The sequence below is a fragment of the Hippocampus bargibanti genome, linkage group LG11, assembly GCF_051943395.1.
Source record: "Hippocampus bargibanti isolate YZ-2025 linkage group LG11, ASM5194339v1, whole genome shotgun sequence".
In the NCBI taxonomy this organism is placed as follows: domain Eukaryota; kingdom Metazoa; phylum Chordata; class Actinopteri; order Syngnathiformes; family Syngnathidae; genus Hippocampus; species Hippocampus bargibanti.
This window is the reverse complement of record NC_142744.1, coordinates 3720001-3730328: the sequence shown is the minus strand read 5'-3', so window position 1 is coordinate 3730328 and position 10328 is coordinate 3720001. Positions and strand designations below refer to the sequence as shown.

The 10328-nt window shown below is 39.3% G+C and overlaps 2 protein-coding genes across 5 annotated transcripts in view; one reads left to right on the top strand and one right to left on the bottom strand.

The window, feature by feature from the left end:
- The first annotated feature begins 477 nt into the window (after positions 1-477).
- On the top strand, positions 478-5641 carry LOC148891188 (uncharacterized). Its single transcript, XM_089009016.1, has 2 exons — positions 478-869; positions 1159-5641. The coding sequence occupies exons 1-2, from the start codon at positions 599-601 to the stop codon at positions 1950-1952; spliced, it is 1065 nt and encodes a 354-aa protein (XP_088865142.1). The 5' UTR covers positions 478-598; the 3' UTR covers positions 1953-5641.
- Positions 5642-5670: 29 nt separating this feature from the next.
- The window catches only part of nectin4b (nectin cell adhesion molecule 4b), a 15122-nt gene continuing 10464 nt past the window's right edge, over positions 5671-10328 (bottom strand). For 2 of the 4 annotated variants that reach the window (XM_089009009.1, XM_089009011.1), the window contains exons 7-11: positions 9699-9882; positions 9544-9619; positions 8248-8307; positions 7775-7975; positions 5671-6041 (exon numbers count right to left, since the gene is read on the bottom strand). In XM_089009009.1, the coding sequence (XP_088865135.1) occupies positions 5754-6041; positions 7775-7975; positions 8248-8307; positions 9544-9619; positions 9699-9882 (809 nt within the window). In that variant the 3' untranslated portion in view covers positions 5671-5753. The remainder of the gene's footprint in view (positions 6042-7774; positions 7976-8247; positions 8308-9543; positions 9620-9698; positions 9883-10328) is intronic. The other 2 variants (XM_089009012.1, XM_089009013.1) reach the window with 2 other exon arrangements.

Below are 10328 nucleotides of genomic sequence, written 5' to 3'. Positions count from 1 at the left end.
TTAAACTATCTATCTATCTATCTATCTATCTATCTATCTATCTATCTATCTATCTATCTATCTATGACTAGTCGTCGTGATAAAGAAAATGATTGACGGGAAAGTACTTATTAAATTAAATACATCACGGGGAACTCTTGCTTTAGAACAAATAGGTAAAAGTAATTTAAAAGGCAACTAGGTAAATGAGTAAAAGTAATTTAAAAGTTGGTGTTAAGAGTGCAACTACACCCCCACCTGGTGGATAAACCCATGTCACCACTTCATACACTTGCAAGTGAAGTAAGATCGAGATATTTCGGAAAGTTTTCATCGTCATTTAGAATTCCGTGTTGTAACATACGACTAGGATCAATTTTGTATATTTACATGTTTTTAAAAAATGTTAATAAATGGTGCGTTAGTTATGAGCGTTCGTATGACTTCCTGCAGCCACCGTAGAATGACGTCACATAACACGCGTACTTCCTGTTGTATTATTGTATTATTACGGTACAGTCCGCTTTCGCTTCGTCTGACTTAACACTTAAAACTTAACAATATTGAAAAAGAAAAAAATAGTAACAACTCTACATTTTTAAACAAATTTCCATCTGCCATGTCGACGCAACCGGGTCAAGGCGCAGCTTTCCAGACTAAGTTAGCCTCCATCATGGAGACGCTCACCCAGGCGGCCGTGTTGGAGATTGCGCAGCTTTGGGAGGATGCGTTCGCTCTGGTCCACGCCGAGCTCCGCCGCAGACAGCGGGAGGTGGAAGCACTGGAGAGGAAGCTGCTGGAGAACCAACGGGGGGAAATCAATGTTTCGCCAGCGCCGCTTGGCTCCTCCGACGGGGCGCAGCCGCCGCCAACAACAGCAACCACCGATGGTAACTACATACTAAATACAACTAGCTTACGTTGTTTTTCGAAAGTCATCTAAAATATATATATGATGCTGTACGTCTGTGTATCCTTCCAAACGTGACGTAATTTGAGTTGTCAATAACATACAGGTATTTATTTGTTAACAGTAACTTGTTTTGGGTGCCATAACACATTTGTAATGTGCTTCAATGGCGTCCTTCGTAAGTTGATGTGATTTTTATTGAATATTTTTGTGGTCTCCCTGGATCATAAATTTTCACCCATTGCGGGTGTCTCTGCAACACCTTTTAGATTCTGCTACATCTGAGCATAGCATTGTTGACATAGCAGTCCCCTCAACCAACCATGGAGCAGGACTACCGCTTCAGGAGAACCCAAGCGAGTGGACAATCAGCGAAAACACAACAGACGAAAACACAGCCGACGAGGAATCCCCCGTCAAGCGAGAGGACGACGAGGACGACGTCATGATTGTCGAGCAGATGATCGACTCGGAGTGCCCCGTCCCCGCTCACAGGCTCTCGGGTTGCGGCGCGGACGTTATCGCTGAGGATCAGGAGAACCGTGCGTGGTCATCCGTTTCTGTGGGCGATAGCGACACGGTAGAGGAAGCCGACTACTACGTGGCTACCAATTCCAAGAATGTGGATTCTGAGATTTTACTCATCGAAAACGCTTTAGACATTCTGGATAATTCCTCTGATAGATTGCTCGCGGGCGGGAGACATACGGCGTCCAGTCATTCGAGAGCTCCGGTGGCTTTAAGACAAACGTCTCCTCTCGGACAAACTAGCGAAAGGCGACAGTCTTTCCTCACCGGGAAATTAAACCAGGACAATGGCGTTTTAATATTAAACGACCCGCGATTGGGCAAAGAAGCGATGGGGCGGCGCGTGAAAGAGAAATGGTTCATTTGTCCGTTCTGTGGCAAGAGTTTCGACCGCGTGAGTCACCTGGAAATCCACCAGCGCATCCACACGGGCGAAAAACCGTACACGTGCGACATGTGCGGCAAGTCTTTCTCGCAAAGGAGTAACCTGCGCACGCACCAACGCACACACAAGGAGCCACGAGGGCCTCAGTGACCCCTTCAAGAACAAGAGGAATAAAATAACGCTTGGTTTATTACAACTAAGTCAACATTGGTCAATGTCTTCCAAACAAACATACAAAATGACCAAAACTTCCTGCTTCCGTGGGCAAAAAAAAAAAAAAAAAAATGGAGCGAAGACGCTGTCACCGACAAATGTGTTTACATTTTTTTTTCTTTGCACACAAATATACAAACTATGCTTCCTAATATCCACATGGAACACAATGCTGTTTGTTCACGTTAGCTGTACTTTTTTTCTTCTGTAAATTAGACCTTAGTGTGGATCCCAAGACACTAAATTGTGCTACAGTGATACCTTGGCTTACGAACTTAATTGGTTCCCAGATAGTGTGTAAGGTGAAAAGTGTGTATCCCAAAAAAATATTTCCCATAGGAAACCATTCAAATAAGAATAATCCGTTCCCAGGTCCCCATAAAACATAATTTTCTACTTTCTAATTTTATAAGCCTTAAAACTACACAAAATAGACCTTATTTTATGTATAATGAATGTGCTATGGTATTATAATTAAAGAAATAAACTGTACTATATAATAAAGTCGTTTTATTTACCTTTGTGATGGTCGTTGATGGCTTGATGGAATGGAGTCAGCATTAAACACTTGATGAGGAACGTAACCTTCTTCTTTCACCATCTTGAGGAATGATCCCTTGTAGGTGCTTTCTCTGTGATAATTTTATCTAGTTCCTCATCAATTGTGTTCTGTTTAGCTGATTTGATGGCTTTTTGCATCAAGTGTACAGATGGCTTGTGTGGGTTGTTTATGGAGCCTGACTGATGGGATATTTTAACCTTGCAGTCTACACTGCCTTTGCACTATCAAAGTTGAAACTCTCTCACTGCCGTCTGCCTGTCTCTAAAGTTTAAACCACCTCCCCTCACTGCTGCGTTCTTGACCAATCACGTGGCTTTAACCGAAGTTTGGGGGTGGGGGTAGAGGACAAAAACAGTCGGCTGCCATTTTGTTGTTAGAAGAACGGGCTCGTTCGTGAACGACACATCACTCATTTAGGCAGATGCGTGTACGAAAAAAATTCGTATGCCAAGGTAAAGTTCGTATGCAAAGGTAAAATTTTCATAAATGTAACGTTCGTAAACCGAAAAGTTTGTAAGCCAAGGGGTTCGTAAACCGAGGTATCACTGTAGTTAAATCCATTTTAACTCATTCACTGCCATTTACTAATTTATTAAGGAATTGAAAATATAACGTAGGGCGCCATTCCCGAATTTTTTTGCCGATTTTTCATGCTTGGGTGCTGATAAAGCACTGGCCATAGCCTCTGGCATTGTTTTTTTCTTTTCCACAAGTAGGCAGCATTTCCCTTTTTTCCATGTTGATGTTTTGTTCCAGCTTCAACTGTTGTTAAAGCGCTATATACAGGTAACATCCGACTTACGACCAGCCTGACTTATGACCACCCGTACTTACGACCACGACCGCCAGACCCTATTTTTAACATTTTAAGAGGGGGAGTTTGTGAGTCATTTAGCCTCCGAGTCTCTATTCAACATTTTGAATGAATTTCAACTTACAATCGTTTCAACTTACGACCGTTTGATTGGAACGGAACTCGGTCGTAAGTCGGATGTTACCTGTATATGTATTTCGGACCGCCATTCTCATTTCAAGCTCAGATAACTCCAGACCCATATAACTTAGGAATTAACTCTTTTTTTTTCTATTCAAAAAAGAAAGTCTAAGGTTTCTAACGCTGCATTGAATGTTTATGTAGTCCTAAAACTCAATATTCTGTGGGTCGAGTGACAATGACAAAAACCCTGGCACTGGAGTGGACACATTTTTTGCACGTGTCTGGCAGTGAATGAGTTAAGCATTTACTAAAAAGTTCCCTGGTAAAAAAAAAAAAAAACAAGTTTTATCTACATACATAATTTTACAAATACAAGAGTGATTTCAAATCGATGCTTGCGCTTCCATGAATAAAACATTCACAAGTCAACGATTGCAATTGTGATTGATCGCAACAAATAGCGTAATACATACGACTCAATACTACAATAAAAAAAAAAAAAAACAAGCTTGGAACCGTTTGACCATGCCATCATCATCATCATGCGCTCAGAAACTGGTGTCAATCCTGATCGTTTGTGGTGTAAACGGTCAAAGTGAAGGGCTTACCTGCATCTTTTTTGGAGCTCTGATAAATGATTCCAGAACCCAAAATGGAGGCAATATCACAATTGTCCTCAAATATTCCTCATTTCCCACATGGGCAGGTTTTCTGCGACGTCATTTCCGAAAAACCTTTGGAACATAGCGGTCCATTTCGCAGGCTCTTGTTTGGGTCCCCATAAAATGCACTTGGATTTAAATGTGCACAGAATGGTCCTCCAATAGTTTCTAGTTCCAGGTGGGGGTGTACAGTTTCAACATGGCGGAAATGGTGAATCTTCTGTAATAATCCATAATAATAATACATTCCCATTTATAAGCGCCTTTCAAAACTCTCAAGGTCACTTTACAGTCACAGGATCTTTTTTTCTGTGGGTGAGCAGCGGCAGTCACACGCGCCAACGTTCACTCAACCCGGAAGTAAATAGATAGAAAGCTAGCTAGCTAATGTATAGCCAATAGATAGCCAGTTAGACAACTAGCTATATAACTAAAATCCAGCCACATAGCTAGCTAGCTAGCCGGCCACTTAGCTTATAGATAGCAAATAGATATGTATGTGTAAGCTCTCAGTTGTACAGGAGTGGTCCATCGATGAGAAGGTTTCTTCAGCCGTTATCTGTACTTCGTTGAAGGCGTCTAACGTTTCGCTTCTTATCCAAGAGGCTTCGTCAGCGAACTAAAATCTTTTGCTGGTAGTTTTGGCCCTATATATATTCCTACTGTCCAGACATGGCGGTGCCAGACTCTGCTATGATTGGTGCCTGCTCTCAGGTTGCGGCTACACTGATTACTTCTATTGTCCTGACTGAGTATGGGGTCTACGACTGGCCTGATTGCCCCATTTGATCTGGCATCACTTCATCAGCATAACTAAGCTTATGTTGCCTAAGAAGTCGGTTGTAGGAACGATCCCAATTGAACCGCACCCCACCATGGTGATTTCGTGAAAGGTTTTGCTGTTTTATGAAAATAGCTTCTTTTACTCCCCTTTCAAACCATCTATTTTCTTTCGCTAGCATTTTAACCTCATTTTCAAATAGATAGCTAATAGATAGCCATCTAATGGCTCCCAGGCAACAATAATGTTTCACAGTCATGGGACACTAAACTTTCTATGGAGTGTAGAAGTGCAAAAGAGCTTTTCAAGGCCGTGATAGAATGCGTGGCCCAATTTGAAAACACCCATAGTGCCTACCAAGATAGGAAGATGCAACGCTGGCTAGCTATTAACTATGTGGCTATCTGGCTAGTTATCTATTGGCTGGCTATCTCGCTAGCTATATATTGGCTACGTAGCTATCTGGCTTGCTTGCTATCATGCTGGCTATCTATTAGCTGGCTGGCTGGCTATCTATTGGGTGTGTAGCTGGCTGGCTATCTAGCTAGCTATCAGTTGGCTATTTATTAGCTAGCTAGCTAGCTTTCTATCTATTTGAGTTACTTCCAGGTTGAGTGAACGCTGGCGCATTTGGCTGCCGCTGCTCAACTACAGAAAAACTGATCCTGTGACTGTAAAGTGACCTTGAGAGTTTTGAAAGACGCTTATTATAAATGAAATGTATTATTATGATTATTAACGTGACCGGAGAATTGCTGCACACACGAGACGAAATGACATGGGAGAGAGTATGGCCCTAAATGATCTGACCGTGGGGGTGCAACAAGATGCCGTTGGCTTGGGGCCGTGGCCGCAGGATGCCGTTACTGTAGTAGAAGTGATTGGTGAGCGCTTGGGAGAGTTGGTACGAGTTGCCGGCGTCGTCCTCGCACTCTGATTCAGGTGCCGGCAGGGTCGGAGGAGACCGGTTGTTCTCCTCCGGCAGGGGCGCCGAGATCTGGCAGAGATCCGAGGGGTCTCTCAGGTCCACTGTGTCGTCTGTATTGTTTTTCAAAGGAAGTAAGGAGGATGGAAGACCGGAATCCTGCATGTATACACAAACAACATTTACTTGATGCATGTACATGACTATATATGCCCATAACATATAAATTCAATTCAATGCAAAAATCGGGGGAAAAAAAGGCATTTTTAAAGCTATTATCAATATTTTTGACATGACTACAGATGCTCCCCTACATACGAACATTCAAGTTCCGAACAACGGTACATACGAACATTTTTGTCCTAACATATGTAGTATTCTCTCCAGTTGTACATGTTGTATATCCTTATACAGCGTATATTTTATTAAATGTTTATTTTTGAGTACAAACCAATACAGGTTACTGACACAAGATTTAAGCATATTTATATAAACCGTAAAATATATGTAATCCTTAAACATACATTCCATAGAAAATATAGCACTGAAGCAACTTATGAACGAATTCAACTTACGAACGATCGCTCGGAATGTATCTCGTTTGTAAGTTGGGGAGCGTCTGTACATGTGAATTCTTACTCAATTTAAGAAAAACAATTTTTTGTTTGTTTACTTTTATATTCAAACAAAACTTTAATCTAGTCTAAATAGGATTTATTTATTTATTCACAATTGTATTTATTTATTTATTCAAGCAACATGAAACTGTACCTTACGAGTGACAATTGCAACAATATCTAATTTTATTTTTGTTTTCCATAAAACCACACATCACCAAATCGGAATCTTTTCGGGGATCATAAAAAAAAAAAAAAAAAAACTGAATTATTTTTTCTCTGACTTCATCTTTTTTGCCATTGATAATAATCATCCATTTTATTTATGTAGCAATTAATAAAACAAAACACCCAAAGTCACAATAAAAGATTAAAATACAATAAAAAAAATGGAAAAATCGGTTTTATTTGACAGAGGTGCGTTTATTTATTTATTTATTCGTCTATTTATTAATTTATATATTTTTTATTTATGTATGTATTTATTTATTTACTTATTTATTTACTCTTCTATTCATCTATTTGTTGATTTATATATATTTTATTTACGTATGTATTTATTTACTTTTTGTTTACTTATTTATATATTTGTACATTCATTCACTTATTTATTTAAAGAACATGAAACTATACCTTACTCCCATTTATATCCACAAGAAGTACAGTATAATGTACTTCCTGAAAAAAATAAAGCAAATCTATCAGTTTTTATTCTACAGTGATACCTTGGCTTAGAAACTTAATTGGTTCCTAGACAGAGTGTGTAAGGCGAAAAGTGTGTATCCCAAAAATTAATTTCCCATAGGAAACCATTAAAATGAGAATAATCCGTTCCCAGGTCCCCATAAAACATAATTTTCTACTTTCTAATTTTCAAAGCCTTAAAACTACACAAAATATAACTTATTTTATGTATAATAAATGTGCTATGGTATTATAATAAAAAAAAAATAAACTGTACTGTATAATAAAGTCATTTTATTTACCTTTGTGATGGTCGTTGATGGCTTGATGAAACGGAGTGGCGGGTTTCATCAGCATTAAACAATTGATGAGGAATGTAGCCTTCTTCATTCTTGTATCCCGAAAAATAGTTTGTACGCCAAGGTAAAATTGTCATAAATGTAACATTCGTAAACCGAAAAGTTCATAAGCCAAGGGGTTCGTAAACCGAGGTATCACTGTATTTCAATAAAATGAAAAAAAAAAAAACAAAAACAGCAACTTTGAATTGAAGTAAGAATGTTTGAAGTAAGAATTTTGATAGATGCTGACCAGTACCAGCGACATGTTGCTACTCTTCTGGTAGGAATTGGCCCTCCTCCTGGAGTCGTCCCTCTCCAACTCGGTCATGGCCAACCTGCCGTTGTCGCCATCGTTGCGCCAGACGGCCGGGCGGCTCTCTGCCTCTAAACTCCCTTGGGGAGCCCACCTGCCGCCCAAAGTGGACTGGCTCCCTTTGTAGATGGGTCGCTCCTGCGGGGCCACCGGACATAACCGGCATATTATGATAACTATTATTATTATTACAGTAAAGTCTCGTTATATCGATATCGGATATATCGATAGTCCCGGTTATATCGATACTATTTCTATGCACGCACGGAGAAAATTACATGCAAACAGGGTCGGATATATCGATAGTCCCGGTTATATCGATATTTTTTCGGACTCCCTTGAATATCGATATAACGAGACTTTACTGTATTATTATTTTGAGTGAAAATTGGAAGGTTAGGAAGACTCACCAGGGACACTTGGCTGGTTTTCAAGCGGCTATCTGAGCGAAGCAGAGCATAATCTTCAGACTGGGAACAATAATGGTATGGATTAACATTTTGGGACTTTCTTACATGTCTTTGAGAGTTTTGAAAGCCGCTGATCAAAAAAATGTATTATTTGTGTGTGTGTGTGTGTGTGTGTGTGTGTGTGTGTGTGTGTGTGTGTGTGTGTGTGTGTGTGTGTGTGTGTGTGTGTGTGTGTGTGTGTGTGTGTGTGTAATTAGATTTTTTTTTTGTCTTTGACATGGGTAACACTGTCGGCATTTTACAGTAATTTATGTTGGGAAAAAACAGGAACATGTATGACAATATTTAACATTATTATTCTTTTCAGGAGTTTGGTTGCCTTTCCAGCCTCTCCTGTACAGTAATACCTCGGTTTACGAACCCCTTGGCTTACAAACTTTTCGGTTTACGAACGTTACATTTATGAAAATTTTACCTTGGCATACGAACTTTACCTTGGCATACAAAAGTTTTTCGTACACGGAGCTGCCTCATTGAGTGATGTGTCGTTCGCGAACAAGCCCGTTCTAACAACAAAATGGCAGCCGACTGTTTTTGTCCTCTATTCCCTGACCCCAGTCTTCGGTAAAAGCCATGTGATTGGTCAAGAACGCAACAATAAGGGGAGGTGGTTTAAACATTAAAGAGACAGGCAGACGACAGTGAGAGAGTTTCAACTTTGATAGTTCAAAGGCAGAGTGTAGACTGCAAGGTTAAAATATCCCATCAATCAGGCTCCACAAATAATCCGCAGAAGCCATCTGTACACTTGATGCAAAAAAGCTATCAACCCAGCTAAACAGAACACAATTGATGAGGAACTAGATAAAATTATAACATAGAAAGCACCGAAAAAAGGATCATTCTTCAAGATGGTGAAAGAAGAAGGCTACGTTCCTAATCAAGTGTTTAATGCTGATGAAAGCGTCCACTCCACCATCACAAAGGTAAATAAAACAACACTTATTACATAGTACAGTTTATCTATTTCATTATAATACCATAGCATATTTATGTAAGGTATATTTTGTATAGTTTTAAGGCTTAGAAAATTAGTAAGTAGAAAATTATGTTTTATGGGGACCTGGGAACGGATTTTTGTCATTTTAATGGTTTCCTATGGGAAATTAATTTTTGGGATACACACTTTTTCGCCTTACACACTCTAACTGGGAACCAATTAAGTTCGTAAGCCAAGGTATCACTATACCCATAAAATCAGTTTAAAAAAGCGCCCCCACGTGGCCGTGTGTGTACCTGCGCTCTTGGATCCGAACCGACAGAGTTGAGCCTCCGAAAGGAAGCCTGCCGGGACAAACTATTGACTTCCTCCCTACGCGGAAATGACAATGATGGCAGAAGTTAACATCCAAAAGCTTCCAAATGGTTTTGTGACTTCCCTTGTGGCTTACGTTTTGACGCTGAGCTGCTTCTTCAGCTTTTTGTTGCGTCGCCGGTGGTGACGCACAAGTAGCAGGACCACCAGGGCCATGAGGAGGACGGCGGCGGCGGCCGACACGCCGATGATGACGATGAGGATGGACGAATCGGATGCCAACATCTCCTTGCGCTGAGATTTCTCTGCAAGGAAAGACGCTAAAACACATGGTGACTCGTTCATATGGGAATAAATATTTGATATTTAACTCATTCACTGCCAGACGATGTGCAAAAATTTTTAGGCGATTAGAAATGAAATGTATTATGATTATGATTGTTTATTATTATTATGATCATTATTATCATTATTATTATTGTTATCATTATTATGATTATGATTACAATAATAATAATAATAATCTTTAAATATGCGAATCAAAGATTATTATTATTATTAATATGATTACTATTATTATGATTATTATTATTATTATTATTATTAGTATGATTATGATTACAATAATAATAATAATAATAATATAATAATCTTTAAATATGTGAATCAAAGATTATTATTATTATTACTACGATTACTATTATTATGATTATGATGATGATGATATTATTATTAGTATTACGATTATGATAATAATAATAATAAT